Raw genomic sequence first — 22,026 nt, 5'->3', positions numbered from 1 at the left:
GGTGTTCAGACACCTTCCTCATCCCCACTGATGGGATATCTCTGCCTTTAGAGCATCTCAGCCCCGTGGAGGTCCTGCCCACGCTGTCCCTGCCCAGCACACACTCCCGCCCAGCTTGGCAGCATCACCCCAGCCCCACAGCAGCGGTGACAGGCCAGGTGACAGAGTGACACCCCCCTGCCTAGTGGGACCTGTGTGGAACACACACCCCATGCACCCAGAAACGTGCAAACCCCTCCCCAGCCCAGTCACCAGCAGGTCCCAAAGCCTGGAAAAGCCACGTCCAGCAGCTCTGGAGAGTTTTACAAACAAGGAACAACCTCAGCTCCCTCTGCTGGCACCTGCTTCAGGCCAGGCCCTTCCCCAGCAAATCCTAGTTATAAATAATATTTCCAAGCACCTTCCCGCAGCTCTCCCTGCCTGCAGGACGCTGTGCCACACGCCCAGCCCAAAGCTGGGAAGATGCTCCCCACCTCCTGCCACACGCTGTGACCAAGTACAAACGGCCTGTTAAGCAGAAGGACACACAGCCCATCCGTGGGGCCTGCTCAGGGTATTTATTCCTGTCTTACAGGTGAGGAAACTGCTTGGTGAGGGTCAGTAGGGACGAACCATAGCCCTGAGGAGCAAAGACAAGACACCCATGAGCTCTTTCTAGTATTCAACGAGTCCTGTGGGACAAGGGATGGTCGCACAGCCAGAGCGCTGGCTGGGGACTCGGTCCTCCTGCCTCAGCCTCTCTCACCTATAAAACAGAGCGAGCACTGACCTTGCTGGGAACAGAGCTGGGCACAAACCAGCCCAACCTTTCACCAGCTGCAGGGTAAAGCATCCCCCAGCCGTCACTGCACGTCATCACCCGTGCCTTGGCGGGGCGGAGGGGAAAGCGCACAGGCACGATGCTCAGCCCCAACCTACCCTGCTCGACCCACAGCGGCCACGCTCCAGCGCAGCAGCTGGGAAGCAGGATCCTTGTTTTTAAGTCAATAAAAGGAGATTGCTATGGAGACACAGCAGCCACCAGCGCCAAGTGGCTCGGCAAGACATCCTAGATGGCCTTCCCCACCCACACACCTGCTCTCCTCTCAGCCATCCAAATTCGGGGTTTGCTTGGGGTTTATGGACACTTTAACAGTGTTTTCAACAGCTGCCTGCAAGCGAGCGGTGGCTCTGCAGAGTTTTACAGTGCCTTAGGAGGTGCCTCAGCATCCCTCGGCTCATTCCTGCAGACACGCAGCTCTCCCAGGACAGTACACACACACCTAAAGTTAGCCAAGCGAGCAGCTAGCACAGGGCTGAGCCCTGCCAGCAAGTGGGAAAGCCCTTGAGAAGGTTTTTATCTTTGTTTGTAGAGATCCTTAATGAATTCCCATGAACAGCCAATCTAGCACAGTCCCAGAGATGAAGAGTTGGCACTTGACTGCTGGAAAAAAAACCCACACCACTTGGTGAAGGAGAATAATTACATCCTATCTCCAGCCTCAGGCTTGTTCAAACACCCTTAGCTTGAATGTTAACACACCTCAACTGGGAGAAGAGCCCGAGCAGCCCATGGGGGCCTCTGGGAAGCTGGTTATACAACTGGTTTTACGCAGAAGGTGTTCAAACATACAGTCCTGCCCGGCAGGAGCCAGGACTGCTGCCTCTGGGAAACTTGTGAAGTGTAAAAGCCAAGCAGGGAGCTTTTCCTCTGTCTGGAGGACACCCCATCCAGGTCTACCCCTCCACCCAGGTCCCAGCATTGCCCTTTCCCCAACACCGTCACCATGGCAGAAGGTGGAACCATGATTTCTACAGTGTCACCAACTCGCAGCACAGCTGAGCTGCCTCCCAGGATGCTGCACCATTACTCTGTTTGTAAACAGGTGAAAAATGTACTTTTTTTTTTTTCCCCTCCACTTAAGCCTTTAAGTTATTGTGAAGGTATCACTTCTGCAGGGAAGACGTAATCAAGATAAGGACACGCTACAGGTGAGAGAGCCCTTAAGCCAGCCCTGCTCCACGCTGCTCTGCAGAGCTGAGCCCAGGGCATTCGATGGGGCAAACAAGGCTGGTCCTTACCTGCGTGTGCCAGCTGCTTCCCCGCTTGGTCTCCGCTGCGTGCTTTCACTACTCAACTGCTTTATGAATGGGGTAGGAAACATTTGAGATTAGATTTCCTTAAATAACTTCTGTTTAACCAGGTATTTTCCAATTAACACACAGGTGGAGCATGTGAACGACAGATTACAGGTTATAGAAAGCTTCCAGAGAAAGCTTACACTAAAAGTTACTCCTGACCCCGTGTACGTACGTGCAGACCCTGTACTCCTTCCCCACAGACTCCCTCACAGCATCCCCTTCACCAGTACGGCCTGGTTTCCCCCTTGGCCTGTTAATATTTCACTCCACATCCCCAGAAGATTTGCAGAGAAGCAAGAGCAGAGGGAAGAAGAGCTGAAGCGAGCACAGATCCCTCCCTTAGCATCTTGCTGTGCACCGCAGGCTGTGTGCCGTGTCATTTAGTGGACATAGGAGGGGGGAAAAAAAAATTGCATGAAAACCTGCCCTTTTCTTCTCTGCTGCAGTTACAGCTGCTGCTCCTGGAAGGCCCGGTGCTTGCTGGAGCCCTCAGGCCCACGCCTGCGGTGATGCTGTGGAGGTTTTGGAGCAGGTCCTGCACTTTGCTCCGTGGTCAGCCGGGCAAGCAGGGCACCCTCCAGCCAGAGGCACGCAGCGAGGCCCAGGGCACGGCACCATTTGGTCCTGGGCAGCACCCAGGGCGCTGAGCACACCTTCCTCGCTGTAACTCATCACACACAACCCCTACAGCGAAGAACATCCTCCTGCCGACCGCAGCATCGCTTCGGGGGCCGAAGAAAGCTGCTTAAAACCAGAATTATTTTTATAACTTGTAATGGACAACGATCTGCTTCCCTTAAAAAAATAAGCAAGCAGAAAAAGCAAACCCAAGTAGTTCATAGGTGACTGTGGCAGCCGTTTGACTTGGCCTCCTGCCTTGCCACCCTGCACCACACCCAGGCTCTGCGCAGGGATCACGGTGGTAGGATGACCTCCATTACAGCAATCCCTCAAGTTATTTGCCTGCTCAAGAGATAGTATTGGAAGGTGTGATGGTATTGTCCTGCACTGGCAAACTTCGACAGGTTGCAACCCTAAAGACAAACAGATTCTTTCAAGCAAATAAATAGTAAATGAAAAGTTGGGCAGAGAGAAGGGGAGGCAATCCTAACCTACCCAAACAGATTGGTCTTAAAGAGACCCATGAGCACCAAGAGCTTAAGGGGTGCATTCTTTTCAAGACACAAAATAAACAGCCGTAGGCACAGGGAGCAGGATGTCTGCTCCCAGTAAGGCTTTCAGTCAAGCTTAAACAGCACATGAAAGCTCCGGGCATTTATTCAAATGTTAAAAACCAAACCCAGTGCACGCATATTAAGGTTTCTTGCAAGGATTAGTAACAAAATCACATGTAAGCAAAAGAAGGGCTTTGTCTAAGCTGCTCCACAATATAGTTTATATAGGCAAACGTTTGGGCTGGGTGCCCCGAGTGGTAAGGCCTCGCCTGGGAAGTAGGATCAGCCCGAGATGACCGTGCCAGTGCCCACCAAAGGAGAGACCTTCACATGCCCCCATCCTGATATACAGGAATGCTAGATGTTCCCTTTGTGATATGAAAGAAAAGAACCAAACTCCTCTCATTCAAAATTCCTCTCCTGCCTCACCAAGAGCCTCCTGAAACAGCAGGTCTGATCTGTTGCTGTTGGAAGTCTGAAGCATCACCACGTGCTGCACCAAGGCTCTGAGTAAAGAGCCACGCCAAGAGCATGGAAGCACCCGGCCGTGGCTGCAGCACTGCTTCGTGCTGGTGACCCCCCTGTGGTCATCACCAAAACCAGCTTTCCACTCCTCCTCACAGCTGCACCCAGACCTCCCAGTGCCGCCTCCCCTCCTGCTTCAGCCCCGGTTACAGCTGGAAGGCGCCGGCCCCACGGTGTGGAGCTGGTGCTTCCCTCCACGCTCCGGCGGGGGCCTGGCGCAGGCAGGAGACGCAGCGTTACAGTGGAGGAGTTACCTGACCTTAACACGAGGGACATCCGCTGGCGACATCAGCGAGCGGGGGTAACCACATGCCGTAAGGGTCAGTACCGGCACCGTGCACCTGGTGGGAACTTTCCTCCAGAACCAGATGCTGCAGTGAGCCCCCTCCCTTCCTCACAGGCTCCCCTCCCCCCTCACAAAATCATCCATATGGGCCTCTCGGCTGTCCTCGTACCCCTCTGCCTGGACTAGAAAGGTTGTTTGATAAACTCAATATGGACTGAATTCATTTTGGTTTGGTTTTAAAGTAATTTGGGGTAAAGACAGGGCTAGAACTGGGTACACGGATACTCTGCCTTAGAGTCTGGAAACACCCTGGAGATAGAAGCTGGGTACACTTCGAATCACAGACTGGTTTGGGTTGGAAGGGACCTTGAAGACCATCTCGTTCCACCCCCCTGCCCCAGGCAGGGACACCTTCCACTAGCCCAGGTTGCCCAAAGCCCCATCCAACCTGGCCTTGAACCCTTCCAGGGAGGGGGCAGCCACAGCTTCTCCGGGCAACCTGTGCCAGGGCCTCACCACCCTCACAGGGAAGAATTTCTTCCTTAGATCTGATCTAAATCTGCCCTCTGTCAGTTTAAAACCATTACCCCTCATCCTATTCCCACACCCCTGATCAAGAGTCCCTCCCCCCTTTCCTGTAGCCCCTTTCAGTCCTGGGAGGCCGCTCTAAGGTCTCCCCGGAGCCTTCTCTTCTCCAGCTGAACCCCCCCAACTCTCTCAGCCTGTCCTCACAGGGGGGGTGCTCCAGCGCCCCGAGCATCTTCGTGGCCTCCTCTAGACTTGCTCCACCACATATAACTACAAGATGAGATTCAGAAGTTTTTGTGGCTTCAATAAAACTCTCAACAGCTACAGAACATTTTTTTTCTGTGTTAATTTAATCATACAAATATTCATTTATACATTAAGGAAAAAGCTTCCTTTATTTTTACCCCCAATGTGCTATCATAGGACTTCTCTCAGACTCAATGAGGCAACACACCATCCTGTTCTACACATGCACTCCCCCCGGAGAGAATAGACAGGCTGCAGAACCACCCACGCACTCACACACGAAAAAAAAAATTAAAACACACAACAGAAACCCAGACGTGGGACAGCGTGCATTTCCTAACCCTGCAGACTCCAGCTGCTCTCATGCCCACGTGCTCTCCGACCGCACGGCTTTGCTCCTCCTCGCTGGTGGAGCTGCAACTTCCAAACCTTGGAGGGGTCTCAATCCAACGCTCCCGAGATGTGGGCAGCAGATTCCAGCTCCCCCCAGATCCTCACGTGGCATTGCCAGTTTTGGGGTAGCCCTAGGGCTGTTGTGCTCCAGTTTGCCCAGGCTGAGAGAGGGTACCTGGGCTGCTCAAGTTGTCTTAGTGATACAGTTCCGCACCCCAAGTGGCTCACGCTGACACAGGGATCCATTTAGAGACCATCAGAGATGTCCTGTGTTATCTTTTTTTCTTTCAGAGGGGTGGGGGGGATTAGGAAGATCTCTCTCTCCCTCCTCCTCAGGACTTCAAGACAGATGGGTGTTAATCAGACTGGAGCCAGTTGCAGCCTCTCTGTCACCGCACCCTCCTGTACCAGTGGGTACCAGCCCCATGCCTGCCCCAGTCAGGAGCACCAGCCTCACTGGCATAACAGCCTCTTTACTGGTTCACCAGTCTCAGCCCAGTAAGGATTTCCTCCTGTTTTGAACAGGCCTGAGTTCTATGCGCATAACTCACGTGGATCAGGTTATCCGAGCCACTGCACACACTTCAGGCTCACCAAAATATTTGACATTCAGCACTTTAAAAGCCAGGCAGTTTTGTTTCATGTATCTGATGTTAAGACTCCACGAGTTTGAATGCATCAGCCCTGTGGAAACCAATACAATCACAGTGCCCTGAAGTCACCTGGAAAGAGCTTTGCTGAATACATCTCAAATCCCACTCTTTAAAAGCTGGAAACCTGACAGCGAGAGCAATTTGAGGGCTGGCTGCACCACTGAACTCCAAGGAACCAGAGGAGATAAAACCACCTTTGGCCTCAGCAAAACAATTTTTTACTCGAGGAAACACCCGGAGGTAGAGCAACCACTAATTTAAACATCCTTGCACTGTCACAGCCAGGGTTACAACCCCAACCCTCAGAGCACGCAGCGCTCTGTGTGACCGTTCCCGCAGACAAGAGCGCTCACACTCAGCTACCTGGGGAAGAGCGGTGATGTGAGCAGCAAGAGGCTGCAGATTTCAGCAGCAACTCGGATCTGGCCCTGCCTTTCTTCACCCCCTGGAGTAAGTGACCCTTGTCACAAGGACACCACGGACTGAAAACACTCAAGAGAAGAGAGAGTTCAGGTCTGTGCAGAACAAGTATGCCTTCTGAGCGGGAAAGCACACGACTACTTGGGGTGCATGCAAGTTTGTTTGTTTTTTTTTTCTCAAGGAAAATTCAGTCTTAGGAGGAGCACAGGAACACAGATGTGGCAGCCATTATATACGGGAGGAGCAGAGGTGGCTGGGAGCAGAAGAAAGCCGGCGTGGGGATATCCGAGTTCAAGGGTGTCCCAGATGCCTCAGCTGACAAAAGGCAAAGGTTGCAGCACCAGCTATACATACAGACTCAGATGTTAACTTTTTCCCCCCTTTCACTACACAGCTGATAAAAGGAGCTAATAAAGATAAGGAATCACCTCATCACTTGGACAAACAGCAGCCTCCAGTGTTTTAGACACCTTCAGCATTGCAAGAGTGTGATGGTCAGGTACGTGTTCATGGCTTCAGAGCTTGTCGCACAAGCCACGTGCTTGGAAAGGAGGGAGGGAAGAAAGAATCCACTTGTCCACACTACACCAGTGATGCAAATCATTGCCTAGACTGAAGGCTGAGAGATAACTGAGCCAAGGCAAAATGATGTTACAGGACAAGAACCAAACACTACAGCTGCACGGAGCAGGCGGCACAGCACCGCCTTCCACGGGTTCCTAACGCTCACCCAGCTCTAGCAAGCTGCCGAGACAGACCCAGGCGCCCACCAAGCTGCAAGTGCAAACGGCTAGCAGTCCAAAGCCTGCAGCGCCTCTTATGCAGATAATTTCTTACATTATACTTGTTTCTCCCAGCAAACAGCTTTTTGAAGGGAGACTTCAGATAACAGTGACCTTTAACAACTGAACCTCTGAAATGCAAACAAAATCTATCGCCCGATTCTTCCTCTGTTGGATACAAGGAACTCCCACTGTCCTCCACAAGATCCATCTGTATGCACTAAGATAAGAGAATCCTTGGTAGCTGCAGTGAAAATGAATCCCCCATTGAAAGCCAGCCAAGAAAATACAACTAGTCAAGAGCAAGAGCAATCAGCGTAAAGCCACACACCATGCAGTTAAGCCTGCGCTCTGCTCCAACAAGGACAACAAGAGTCTTCACTGGAAAGATGTGGAAGAAGGTAGTGGGAGCTTTGCACATTACTGTATCTTTGGCAGATGGCTGTTCCAGCCTTGTCCACGTTTCTGAATAAGACAGTGTCCCCTCACCTCAATCCCCTTCAGCAGGATCTGTGGTGACACAGCACTTCAGAAACCCAGCGCAGCACTCACAGCCATTCTCCTTCCCTCACGCTGGACTTCCCAATCCATAACTGAAGGAAATTTTTTGGAGGAACAGCAGAGCAACCCGAATCTTTAGAGAAGCAATTCCTCCCCCTGGAGAGCCCGTTTAGAAGGTTAGAACCTCAATGAAGCTACAAGCCAGGATGATAAAGGCGAATGAATACAAGGCGACAGAGTGGAATCCAGCTGACGATGCTAACTCTTGTTCTGCATTCAAAAATGAAAACAATTAGCCTCTAAGCTAATGCTTTATCACAGGAGAAATGAATGCGAACTTATACTCCAAGAGAAAGATGGGAGATTCAAAATTAAAAGGACATGACTTCTGTAAAGCTTCGCAACTACTACCAAGTGAATTATAGCTACAGAAAAAGAGTTTCCTCTTGGCACAAGACCGATACGCTTGCTTGCTCTAGGCACAGCTACTGTACATCAAGAGTTAACAAAAAGGTATTTTTAAAATCCTAACCACATAGGACAGCTCTGGAACTTTAATAATTCTGTTTCTTATTAATATGGGTGTGTATTTGCATGTACTCCATGTACAAGGGAAAGGGAAATGAGCCCTCCACGTTATCCTAGAAGTCCCAGTCTTTCTCTCCAACTCTGCTACTGAGACCTGGTCTTCAGCATGATTTCCAATGACATGCAGGACAACTAACAGCAACACCCAAACCAAAAGGGAGAAAAAAAAAAAAAAAAAGAAATAAGATTAAAAAGTTGGTAACTAAAACCAGCAGATGATATTAAAAATGCAGAGCTGGGTGCAGACCCAACCTGTCACTAAAAAATGTCTGACAAAAAGAAGTCACTGCACAACCCCCAGAAGATGCTAAGCAAATTCCCAGTCGGTAGCAAGCAAAACATGACAGTTCCGTAAAAATGCACGCTGTCCCTTATTTAAAAAAAATATGAACAAGAAACAAACAGAAATTAAACATTTGCTCAAACTACAACCGCTCTGTAGGCAAAATATTTTTTTTAAAGATGGCTTTTTCATTTTCATTTTTTAAACTTTTTAAGCTACCTAATTATGTGAGAATGATTTCTAAAAAAACCCCATGGTGTTGGTATATTTTCTTTCTCATAGCATTTAACAACACTCCTGAAATCCAGCATTCACACATGCATACTTAGATTTTGTATTTTCCTCTGGAAACAGCTAGTCTTAAGTTACTGGGCTTTTGTTTTTCTTCTTTATCCAGAACACGGAGGCAGAGAAGGGGGGGTCCACGTTGTGTCTGTCTGCCACATGAATCCCCCTCCCTTCCCCCAAAAGTCAGTTCTTTGTTAAATTCTCCTCTTGTCGATACCCGTTTTGTGTTTTTATGTTTTAAGACTGTCCGAAGGGATAAGGACCGTGGAAACCCTGAAAGAAAGTTGGAGACATAATCAATTTCAACAGGCAAGAAATAAAATTGATCAGTGCACACCTACAAATACTGACCATCCCATCCCAGTACTTCTAAACCAAATGCAACCCTTTACCCACCAATGTCACCTTTGTTGTCCAGCCTTATGAAACACCCCTGAAACGCAGGTTTCATGTGCTTGTAGCTGCTTTCCTCAGAGATGTCAGATGCTATCCACTTACCTCTTTCAGGTGTTATTTAGGCCAGGTAATAGCCAGGTGTTACTGGGCCACAAAGGAACTTGTATTTTCTACACCAGAGCAAAAATCCCCCACAGACGCTACAATACCTGCGAGGCCAAGCAACTGCAGTTTCACAACTCTATTCTAAAGATTACAGCAAACAGTTAAGAGGCTGTAACTGGTAGAAGAGTCTATTTAAGAAAACAATTAAGATTTGGAAATCCACATTCCCACAACTGCCACTTTTTCCTTACGTGAAAGTCAACAACATTGAACCAAAAAAATCAAAATGCTTACTACAGAATCCATTTTCACTCCTTTACATCCTGAAGTGAGTCACCTAAATGACAGATCTAGTAACAGGTCTCAAATTAACAGGAACTCCCTCCTGTAGTGTCTATTGTTTCAATCAGCTATTCAGGGTTTCATCAGGAAGCAAAAGAAAGCGACCAACAGGCAGGCAAGAGATCTCCCAAGTCACAGGGATATAAAGTTTGTCATAATGATGAAGGTACAAACCACGCACAAGATCCTCCTGTAAGATCCAGACACATACTCAAGTCAGAAGTGAGACGAGGGAGAAAAGCTCATTATATTTCATTGTCAAAGTTGGAAGACTGTTATGCAAATGCTTTTTTAAAAACACAGACCAGCTTCTTCCCGGCATGCCGATGAGTAAGGCAGACGAGAGTCCAATTAGCACAAAGTCACTCTTGGTCTTTAAGTGAAACTCTGACTTCAGTTTTCACCATTTTGCCTTTAACAGGGCAAATCTCAAAGGAAACACTGTTTCCTACATGTTCTCCTACAACTCTGGGACAATCTCGCTGTGTGAGCCACAGAGCCAGGCAGCAACGAGTCTTTAACACGACTCATATAAAGAACATATCAACTTCATTAGCTTAAGCCCAGCTGCAAAAACCCAAGTTCAAGAGCTCTGTTGTACATCTATGTTACAAAGGCACTGCTGTAAGAAGCCTGTAATCTTGCTACAACCGGTGAGAAAAAGTTAATTCTTCAGGATATATCAGGTGGCAAAATACAAGACAATGATAAAATGAAGCATCTGTGAGCAGCTCTCAAAACTTAACCAAGAGAGGAGGATTAGCATGCAATTAAACAGGACATTCATCAACTGCGTGGGAAGTATGGAAGACTGGTAACTTGGAGAAGCTGTTTGCAGACAGAAATACATGCAAGTGATGGAAAAACAAACACGCTCCTACCCTAGGAATATGCTGCACTCCCAGTTTGTAAAGCAAGCTTTTCAAAAAGCTAACACCCAGCAGATTCCAGCACAATAGTTCACCTCAGAAAGGAGAAGCTCCCACCAGAATCAAGAGACTGAGATATTCAACATTTCCAAAAAATACAGTCACTGAAACAGGGGGAAGGGGAAGAGCAGAAGAGAAACAGTAAAATAATGTGAATAGGTGCACAAAACCCCCCCTAAGGACACAGAAGGAAAACTGTTAAAAACCAGATCCTAGGCAGTCTCACCTCAAAGGGGTTAAGCTATTGCACTTACTGCTCTGCAGAAGAGAAACAGGATTTGTTGGCGATTACCTGCACAGTCACAACTGCCAGAATTTGCTTCATCTTTTAGTCACCTGCCCATAAGGTTTTGTTTGCTGACACTGACTGGCAAGTACTCGCAAGGCTCACCAGAGTGGTTTAAACATCAACTGGTCCCAGCTGCCTGCTCCCTCTGCTGGGAGCTACCGCCTGCACAGCGGAGCCGGCGCAGAACCGTTTATGTATTTTACAGTTTATGTCCCAGGTAAAACCTTGTTGATCTAATTTGTGCATGCCGGAAGCCAAGACATCTGCATCACCCCATGACATAAAAGACACAGTCCAGAGGCTTGGGCTTCAGTCAGACATGAGAACATGAGAACAGTTCATTAGTCTTTTTGTATGCAGAGAGGGACCCTGGGAAGAGGCTATTAACCTTGTTTTCAGAGAAACCCTCTGGATCTTCAGATGCTGTTTTCTGTAGCATCTAATTTGAAGGTACACAATTATGCTAACTGTGTGTTAATTAAAACCAGAATTTAGCTCACCTTCGGAGTGTCAGATTACTAAGTATATACAGCTTTGTACCGCTGGCTACACTGCACTTAACAGGTCACCATCCCTAGACGAGCTTCTCACACAAGCAATTCCAAGAACAGTCCCAGACTCTGTGATCAAGGTCAGCTTCTCCCGATGCAATGAATTCCACCAAGAAGAAAAAGCCCCAAAATCTTTGCTTTTGGGATTGCCACTCTTCACTGCATTTCACTTACCCATGAGATTTATTAGTGTACACAAGAACTTACAAAATTAAACCACACTTGTTTCTTTCCTTTAAGATCAAGCGTAGACTTGGTTTAACATCAGACCCTGAGCAAGAAACTCTTACTCCCCTTTGTGAAATGAGAATACTTTCTTTCTTCTTCCTCAGTAAGATGCAAGCTCTCTGCAGAGCAATTCTCATCGCATTTATTCAACGTGCACAGTGTAATAGCGTCTTGATACCTGAAAACTTCAGTTACTGCTGCAATGAAAATACCAAACTCCATTACATGACATTTTCAAGAATAATTATCCCTTGTATGCAATATTTTACATCATAAACATGCAAAAATAATTCTGCATACCACTGCAGTTTTTCTGAGCGATTTCAACTGAGGAATTATTCACACTATTTTTGGTGAATTCCCTTCTACTCTCAAAATGAGATCACTGTCTTTATGGGAAGCTCAGCTGCAGCTTTGCAAATTTACTCTCAGTTCTTCCAGTATCTTCCACAGAAGTAATTGCTAACTTGCTAGTGAAAGCATACTGGCTATTCATACAGATAAGTATGTGAGAACAGAGGACCGTGTTTTTTCAAGACTCTACATGAATATTATTGGTATAAATTATCATTTGACTTCTGCATCTAGAAGGGAATTGCGATGTTTTGGAAAGTTAAAGGCCTTTGTAAATACTGAGCTCTTTAAAGAAGGCACCTGTGCTAGAAATAAAACGAAGATTAAGTTAATCTTTCATAAACCATCACAACACAGGCTTTCAAATAGCTATCTTTATTTCACCTTTGTGACTGAGTCAAGATCAATAAAAGGTACACTTCAAGAGAGACAGGAGTTTGATGCACAGCTGCAAAGCAATACAGGCGTCTCCCAGTGTACACTGACAGTAGCATCAGACAACGCTACAAGTCCCCGTTTCCTCATCACCTCCTGGGCCGCTCCTAGTCAGTGCTTCTCCAAACTACGCAGAGTTTTCTTGACTAACTTACGTAAACTGAACACAAACAGAAGAACAAAGTATTGAGCACTCTTTAAATTTTTATTCCATGCATGCTGTGCAAACATGGCATGGCAGTTAAGACCACCAGGAAGTTAAGAACCCCCTCACAGTGCAGCCACTCGTAGGGCTGGTTTAGATGCACACAGCTGATGAAGTACATGAGGGCTCAGGTACATGATTAAGTTACCATGCAACAACTCAGCTCTTGTAACTTAATCAATGGCGTGCTTTTAGTCTGCAGAGATAAAAGAACAGGGAAACTGTTGGCCTGCAATGGAGCAAAGTTAAGCTAAAATCAGATTATCTCATATTTCCCACAGTCCAAAAGCACACGGACTGTTGGTTTTCATGGATGAGCTAACATGCAGCATCCAAACACAGTAGTTTTTCACCAGATAAGCAAACCAGCTCATGCAACATCAGTTTAGCCTGCAGATGCTATGCAGCAGTGTGGCTGTCAAAGAGTACCTATGGTAGTTTTGAGTCCAATGTTCTCCCACTTTGTTCTAAATGAATTTAACTACACGGTAACTAGCCCAGTTTAAGGACCAGATACCAGGATGGAAGGAGCTTCTCTCCTACATGGAAGCAAATGTTTCTGGGGTGTCTTCCTTACCCACAAATATAGTTTGGTACCCAAATAGTTTCCAGGGGAAAAATTTCTGTCTAAAGTTTAGAGGTACTCTCCAAATAGGCAAATTGGAGCGTCCTGGTTTGGAAGAAGCACGCATCTAGAAGCAGCAGCAACTTTTAAACTGAGAGAGGGGAAGCCAGTCAAAGGCTCTAAGAAGAGAGAGAGAGGTTTGGTTCCCCCTCATGTATAGAAAGCTGTCAAGTAGCATGGATCAGAGTTCAGCTCCACACAGAACGAAGATGGGGAGCAAAAATACATCAGGAAAAGAGGTGTTAAGATTTTAATTCAGTGAACTCCAAATAGGCTTATATTTCATTGGGCTTTTAAGAGTAGCATGAGTAACGAACAGAACAGATTAATACCAGACAAGTTGTAGAACGCCCTTTGCTACGGCGGTGACTATATAAGAGTTCTGTAGGGGCAAATCTTTGCAGAATCAGAACTTCTACGTGCAGTTTTCTGCATTACACAGAAGGCAGCAATTCCTCAATTCTTATGGGCAACAGATTTAGATATATATAGGTGACAAGTACAATCTGAATGTCAGTATATGGCTATCCACTTCAGATCTTTTTAGACATTTAAACCTGTACGTTTCTTTCCTTAGTTAAGAAATTTAACTCTAATTCCCCAGGCACTGTAAGACTGCATCTTGCGCTTTTAATGTAAAAGACACTCACAAGAGAGCAGCAGTGACCTCGACAGTGTTGCTATGAGACAGGAGCGAGTAAATAGAAGGAAGCTATATTAGCCTCATCTCTCTCGAGAATACAGAGAGAAAGCGATTGCCAAAGAGGAGAATAAAATACCCATGCATGGGTATATCTGGACTCTAATACAGCTCATCCCTATCCTGAGATAAGCATCCTATCCTGCATTTAAGCACATCTTTAATTCTAAGAACATGCAAAAACTCCACTGGGAATAGATATAACAACAACATGCTTAAAGCAATGCCCTGAACACAGACCCTGATCTACAACCTTCCAGCAGCTTATTTGATAAGGTGAGCAGGGTGGACCCAGGGAAAGCATACATTACAGCAGGAATAAAGATCACACTCAGTTTGTTTCAACCATATCACAGGTTTCATCTTATCTGCTTATAGGGAATTCAGTGTCTTGTTTTGCTTGGTTTTGCCTAGAAAAGTTTGTTTCACTGAGCGGAGTGTCCAAACCACGTACTCTGTGCTGCTGCATAAAAGCATTTTGAATGTTTCCACATGTGAAACATTGATACACTTGTCTAATCCAGCAGCAGATGGCACACCAGTGTCGCTAAGATCCTGACTCCAGTGGGGAATTTCAGAGGACAAGTCACACCTGCTCAGTTGCACCAGAGGGAGAACTAACACAGACAAGGTCTGGCAACTTCTAGTATGTTTTTACAGCTGCAGATGCCAGAAAGTGCTAGTTTTAGCTCAAAAGATTTCACGGTCTCATGCAGCTGCATGACTGGGGTTCTCCACGATCTCTTGGCAGAGAAGAAGCCTCCACAGTGATCTGAGAAATGTTTAAGGGCTTATACTACTTGTAAATATGGGACATAAGCCTTGCTGAACACCTTAACTAGACCTTACCCATCCCCTTTGCTGTATCTCACCAAATGGTGTGTCAAACATGACTAGGGATTCACTCCATTCTCTGGGTACATGAAAGCAGACAAAAATGTTAGAGGTCCTGCTCAAGATAAATAAAATCCAGGAATCTTAATGTGCAACTACATAACCAACCCACAGTACTCTCTTGTCTGCTCCTAGAAATTGAAATAAAGCCTTTCACATCAATATTCAATCACAAGACAACAGCTCAAAACGTTGTATTTTCTTTCCCCCTCTGAAGCAGCAGAGTACAGGTCAAGTCCCCAGGGAAGTGGGGAAGATGGGCCAGATACAGCTTTTCCTAACAGGTACCGGAACACCATCTGCTGCTTAGGTGGTTTAATACTTCTGACATCACCTCCAAAAAGCCCTTTTCCACTTAGTCCGAGTCCCAGCTGGGGATGCTGCTTACACATTACTCCTTTTTAGAAAAAAAAAAAAGTATCATCTTTTCCAGAAGGATCTCCAGATTGCAGGAAGGAGGCATGCGATAGCGCTAGACCTGTACCAGGGAAGGTGGGCGTGTTCACCTGGCAATTTTAAATGAGATCAAGTATCTAGGATGTCAAACCTACTCAAACAGAAACAGTATTGTACCAGTGTGAATATCGAGTCCATGGCAGAATGCCTCCTGCCCTGGACAGGAGGCACAAGGCTGGAACAGGACTCTGATCTTCAGACCTACCTTAATAATGGTGTCCAAAGGAAAAGCTAACTTGTTTTATTATGTCACAAATAGGAACACTGTAGTAGAGACAAAAACCCCTCAAAAAAATCAGTGAACTTTCACATACCCCACCCATCTCCAAAAAGGACTATAAAGTTATCCCTTCTGAAACAAGCAAAAAACAAAATTTCTGCTTTTATCTCATATGATCTACCTCAAATCCACCCAAGAGTATTCTCTAAATACAAAAAGAAACAAAAGCCCCAAAACAAAACAAGAGGAAAAAAAAAGGGGGGGAGAAAGGCCACCTACCCTATATCTGAGGTTAGATTATAATGGCTCACATCTCCTAAGAGTATTGATCATGAACTTTGGGTTACTAGCTAAACCAGCTTACTTAAATTTAGTGAAATCCTCTCTGGTAGTGCTTCACACTCCTTTTTGGCTTTTCTTTTCCACAGTATAGCTGACCTTTGCTATATCCTCTGCACCTCCAATAGGTATTGGTTTCTTACACCTATGTTCTTAGGAGAGAATCTGTTGGTACACTCCACCTCCTGGTGCCCACCCCGCTCCCCTCTCACTAGGAAGGGTAAGGATATAAACCACAGGGAGAGACCTAGCAAAAACTGAAGGCCACGTTACTGCCAAAACGCCACATCCAGAATTTCTACGCAGGAACTTTTCCAGAAGTGCATACATTAGCAGTTCCACATCCATCCATCTGCAAGTGCAAATCAACTACGAAGCAATCGCCAAGCTCTGCCCTCAGAAAATAGGCAAGGGGGAAAAAGAAGCCACCTCCAGCCTAAAGCTGACCACCAAAAATGGAATTGAGTTTTCCCACCTAAATTAAACCTAGCATTTCAGCTATGAAAGGCTTAAGGTAAGCCCACTATCTCACCAAAGCTGTACTTAGTAACTGATTTTTATTCTTCATCAGCTGATACACAGAGCTGTTACCGATCTTTGCCGGGATACTACAACAGGCAGCCGCAGAGCAGCGCTCCCCACCTGAAGCACCTGAGATAAAGTTTATGCAGAGAAGCTGTATCAGTATACAGACGGCCTCTGCGGTCAGACAACGGCCTGGCTCCTCAGGGAACACCACTATCCACCAAGCAACCACTAAAAGGCTGTGACTTTCGGTCACTGCTAATTCAGGCTGTATTTGAACTGATAGGTGAAAGGCTTTATTTTCTAATCATTTCCTAAGCCATCCATTTCACTTTTAGTGAGCGAGAATCTTGAAGCAGGAGCCAATGCAGCTTATAGCAATTTATGTTTGGGGTGCAAAACACAAAAAGGGTGATTGGTAGTCTGTCAAACCGTCAATCCCGCGCATGCCATCAGTAAAAAAAAAAAAATGCATAGCCCTGGTGCAAAGTAGGTCACTAAAATATGATCCACTGGTAGAGGACAGGCAGTTCATCCAGTTAGGAACTAAAGTGCTGTAGGTGAACTAACATTAGGGCTTTATTAAGTCATTCAGCAACCAAGTGTTATTGTCCTACACAGCCTGCTTAAAGTACAGTAAAGCATTTTTAAAGGATTTTAAAAATCAAACTAGTTTGACATACGACAGTACACACCTACACATACTGGCTGCATTAACAGGTGGATTCTGAATTGTAAATAATCCTGCAATTCATTTTTCACACACAAGCAAATAAAACCAGTCAAAATATCACTCAGACTCATATAGCATCCACCAAGCAAGCTTTTGAGAGAGATTTAAAGTAAAGATAATTTAAAAGTCACCTACAATTATAAACAAGACAAGGACAGACAGGAATAGTCCTTTGATTGACTATTCCTGACAGGTAGCTTCTGGGATCAAAATGTCGAGCTCTGTAGTCTCCCCACACCAGCTAAAAAGAAGTTATCTGGTTTATCTTAGGTTTGGGGGGTGTGGTTATTTCTTCTCTTTTCAAAATTATGTAAAACTCAGGAGCACATCTAGAGAGATATTTTGACTTATTTGCACACGCAACTGGAGCAGGCTCCAGCCACTAATAGTTACAGCACCCAGACAAGATTATATAAATTTTAAGAAGGACTTGAAGCAAAAACCAAAAAGGTTGATCTGGTAGAGTCTATCAGAGGCAAAAATATTTTAATATAACATGAGGAGTTGGCAGAGTCAGACAGTCAAATTCAAAACCTTCCTTAGCAGGTCTGGCAGAAGCAGAAGGGAAGGGCTTTGCAGTTTGTAACGAAGAACTATTACATACATCACAGTCTCATCACCTACCCATTCTCCTGTTCTCCCAGGGCACCTACCTTACTGTATGTCACTACCGACAAGTTGTTCGAGTGACTGCTGGGGGAGAGATTTACAGAGTTTTGTGACAGTCCATTCTGATCTTGTTCGATTTGGTCAGGAGCAGGCCCCCATGTGTTTTTGCTGATTGTGCCTAGCTCGGAACCCCCAGGGTCTTTTAGGTTGTTTTCATCTGGTTGCCTGTTCTTCTGTGGAGAGGCGAATGGGTTAAAGTTTCCTTCTACCTTGCGATGTGGTTGCGTGTTGAACTCTGTTTCAAAGGATGACAGCTGCTGTGTTACACCTAGAAGTCCTCCAACTTCCACGCTGAGGATCACCCAGATGACATCTGTGGAAAGAGACACTCAGGTTGTCACTAGGTGGAGTTAATGAAGAAGGGGGCAGAAGGAGAAAAACGGAACATGAATTCTATCCTTTACAATAGCAAGAAAAAAAGACTGACTGTTTAAAATACATTTTTATGAAGCATCAGAAGAACGGATTAAACATTAATTTTGTATCCAAGCTTTCAAGAAAACCAGGCAAGTTCTACTCCTTCTGAACTTACATGAACCAGCTAAGAATACATAAAAAAACCAAACTTGACAACTTGAAGCTCCACACTTCACATTACCAATAGGATGCACTGAAAAAAGAAAACCTTAAGTGACTTAATCCAAGGCTAGGCAGCAAGACTGAAATGAGAGCCAGAAGATATCACTGCCAATCTTCTACTCTGATGGTAAAGAAAAGGCAATGCTTTTTGTTGAGCTTTGAAAGGTTTGGCTATTAAAGTAAAACAACAGAAGGGTGACTTAAAGGTAGTTATGACAATTCACTGCAAAATATCTCCATTCCAGTTCCAAAACGTTCACAGTAGGTGGATAAGATACCCCAGCTTGGTAGACTATTACATAAATTTGCAAACTACTGGTTAGAATAAGGAACATATTTACAGTTCTTACCTAATGCGCGTCTGTCTCTTGTACATAGATAAGACTGTTATTTTACTTACCATTTCATTTACACTTCATGCAAACATTATGGCCTATTTACATTTCTTGGTATGTACCCAAATTCAGTTTTATTGCTTCCCCCCCCCCCACCTCTCCATTAAATGTGCTCCAGTTTTGTTTTGCTGCATGGAGAGAGTGAATTAAAAAAGAACAGCAGCAATACCTTATCTCATCTCAGCAGATCTAATAACAGCACCTCACATCACACATAATTGTTTCCAGGTTTTCTGCAATCAGGTGTTAACCTACAAGGGGCTCTTTCGTGCTGCCACTGGTGGCCTGGGGGGGGGCAGACAGCAGGTCCTTTTGCTGCTGGGTTTTACCACCAAGGCTTCTCAAGCAGCATTAACTCGCTGAAGCTCTCCTTCCAGTCCCTCCCCAGGTTGAACGGGGCTGGGGCTCATTAGTTTGCATTTTATGACCCAATTAAAGATGGGGGGGGGGGGGGGGACGGGACCTTCCAGAAATACGACTTGCTTAAGGCCCCCCAGCCCCCTGCCAGGGCTGTAACCCCCTTATAAAGACCATTAATGCTCCACAACAGCCCAGGACACCGCGACCCCCCGCCCCCCACCTCCCCCCTACAGCCGCCAGCGGCACCGCGGTGCCCCCTGCTGCCCGCCCGCGGCACAACGCCCGGCCCGCCCGCTTGCCTCAGTAGCCCCAGGGCTATCAAAGGCGAGCCAGGGTGAAAAAACACCGGGCCACAGCCCCGGCTGCTCGCCAGGGCCTCACGCTGCTGTTGGGCCTAACCTCTGGAGGATAACTAGCATAAAAGGCATTAATTATCCAGCAGGGGAAGGGCATCTTTGACTCAAAGCTCGGTAGCCAAAGGGATTTTAATTTGTAGGTCGTTTTCTCGCAAAATGTGCAACTTCAGGAAGTTTAATAAGATCTTGAACTGTCAGCAGCTGGGAAAACCTTGGCTTTATAGACACACAGTCCTGCAGCCCGCAATGCAAGCTGAACAGGCCTTTCAACCTGCGCAGAGGAATTCATGCCCTTTTGTCAGGGACAAGTTACATCCACTTTTGACACTGAAGAGTTGTGCATTTACTGACAATTCTGCCAAAAACCCTGTGCTTCTGAGCAAAGAGTTATTTTTGACTCCGAGTGCTAACATCTCTCACTCAAAGCCATGTAACTTGGGATACTCCCAACTGCCAAAACAGACACAAAGATGTTCTCGCTATAAACTAAAGCTGGCTAAAAATGACTGAAAGACTCCAAATGAATGAAGATGTTGGTGGCTGAGGCTGAGGCACCAGGCAAAATATCAAAAAGTGGTTTTTAAACACAGGAAAACATTCACAGTAGATGCACCAAATTACCGTATTAAAACCTGGGCCTTAACTTCTCAGATGAGGTTTTCACCACTTAAATAGATTTTTATGCTCATATGTAGTTCACGATGTTCAACACTGGAAAACTGGGAATGAATCCTGACAAGGACCGACTGGGAAAGAGTCTCCAGGAGAACTGCACAAGTCCCTTTGTTTTTCACAGCTTTGTGTAATCTGCAATCTGTTCCAGTGTTTAGAAAACAGTTCTGTGCTGACCAAGACAACAAAGCAGCTCACTTGATGTTTTATCTATTCTATTTTCTATATTTAGTCTCAGAGCTGGCAGACCTCTACCTTCACCATGTGGTTATCAGGAGAGCGTCTGCAAAGGGCCAGGAGCGTCCATTTTGTCTGCGGTGGGAATATCGTGAAGAAGAGCCTGAAGTGCTGGAAAAGGGATCACTCACCTCCGTAATAGAGTCCCGTGGCGGTGCACATTCGCCACTGTCCCTGATACATTCCTGCTGTGCTGGGGCTGCACATCTGAACGCTGACGTCTGCAATCTCCTGGGGCTCCAGGGACCTGACCATCACCATGTTTACGTGGCCAAATTGGTCTCCCCCGACATACTTCAGACAAACCCCCGGGGGCCACGCCTCTGTCCCTGGGATTAAACAGAAGAAAGAATTACTGACAGTGCACCAGGAAAAGCTTTGTGTCTGTTTGTGTAAGACTGGATGAAACATGCTTATTAAAACAGTTGTGCAATTGTTGAACAGTCAAAGGAATACCAAGATACACACAACACAGCCAGCAATGGATGCTGAAGAAGAATGCAGTGTTCAGACAAGGTTTAACTGGTCCATTCTGAGACCAGCAGGGCAATTTGTATTTCTATTTGAATAATCTCTAGGTCTTTTTTACACAGAAAAATTCTCAGAGTCACAATGTAACAGCTGCAAAAAAAATCAACATAGCCAACACACACATATTTTAACAATGCTAGAGACAAAGATAAGGTCAAACCTCAGTGGGGGTTTCCCCCCCCCTCATTTTTTTCTGCCTCCCTACATGCAGCTCCTGAGCCTTGCAACATCAAAATACACATTATTAATACAAAGTGCTGGAAACATTTTCTTTCAGGGATTCATTCTTTTTTAAGCCTGTTACCAGTCTCAGGAGGAACTCATAGTTTGAGCTATAATTGAAGAGCTAGTACTATTTTCTAAATGGATTTCTTTCCCTTCTTGCACCAAGCCTTCTCTCAGCCTTGTGCAAAGGTGGAAAGGATTGTGAACACATGATTTATTTGTGGAGATCAATGTTTAGACTGCAGATACCAGGACTGACTGCGTGACCTGGCAATCTGTAGAGATACAGAAAACAACCTGAAAGCACAGTCATCTCTGCCAAAGATAACAAGTACTGGGGCAGACGAAAAGTGCTTCTGAAACTCGGGGAAAATCAGTTTAGCAGGATTTTCTTTTGCTTCTTCCACAGTAATGTGACATGACTAAGCCAATGACTTTAAGAATACCTTCTGCTTAGGTGAGGTCAATGGAAACAGCCACGGAAAGCCTGAACCACCAAGAAGCTTGGAACCGCTCTATGTCTAGTCTGAGATGAGAATGATGGATGCTGTTCTGACCTTGGGTTACCCCAAAGAGCATCCTTTGCAACAGCTTGCCTGCTAATTTAATCCCTGTGGATACTTCAGTGAAGACATGGCAGGGACTGGTTTTCTAGTCAAGTCCTTATTTGTGGAATTCACAATCTAGCAGGGAAAGCATGATGTGAACAAGTAAAGTGGGATATTCAGAGTGGGGGGATATATCACTCCAGTTGGAAACAGTGCTGAGATAGGGAGGCTCTGAAAGAGGAGCCGAGTGACTAGCTGACCTCAGACTATGGCGTGTGGGAGTTGAGCATGAAGTCTCATCTGAAAAGGTTGGCAGCCCAGCAACATGGTTTAGTTTAA

The 22,026-nt window shown here is 45.9% G+C and overlaps 1 protein-coding gene across 2 annotated transcripts in view; it reads right to left on the bottom strand.

Annotated features, from left to right (window-relative positions):
• Positions 1-6,503: 6,503 nt before the first annotated feature.
• ILRUN (inflammation and lipid regulator with UBA-like and NBR1-like domains) overlaps positions 6,504-22,026 on the bottom strand; it is a 33,831-nt gene continuing 18,308 nt past the window's right edge. For both annotated transcript variants that reach the window (XM_074893752.1, XM_074893754.1), the window contains exons 3-5: positions 20,515-20,712; positions 17,769-18,097; positions 6,504-9,062 (exon numbers count right to left, since the gene is read on the bottom strand). In XM_074893752.1, coding sequence (XP_074749853.1) covers positions 9,027-9,062; positions 17,769-18,097; positions 20,515-20,712 — 563 coding nt within the window. In that variant the 3' untranslated portion in view covers positions 6,504-9,026. The remainder of the gene's footprint in view (positions 9,063-17,768; positions 18,098-20,514; positions 20,713-22,026) is intronic.

The sequence above is a fragment of the Strix uralensis genome, chromosome 24, assembly GCF_047716275.1.
Source record: "Strix uralensis isolate ZFMK-TIS-50842 chromosome 24, bStrUra1, whole genome shotgun sequence".
In the NCBI taxonomy this organism is placed as follows: domain Eukaryota; kingdom Metazoa; phylum Chordata; class Aves; order Strigiformes; family Strigidae; genus Strix; species Strix uralensis.
Note: the sequence above shows the minus strand (reverse complement) of the source record. Positions and strands in the feature narration are given on the sequence as shown.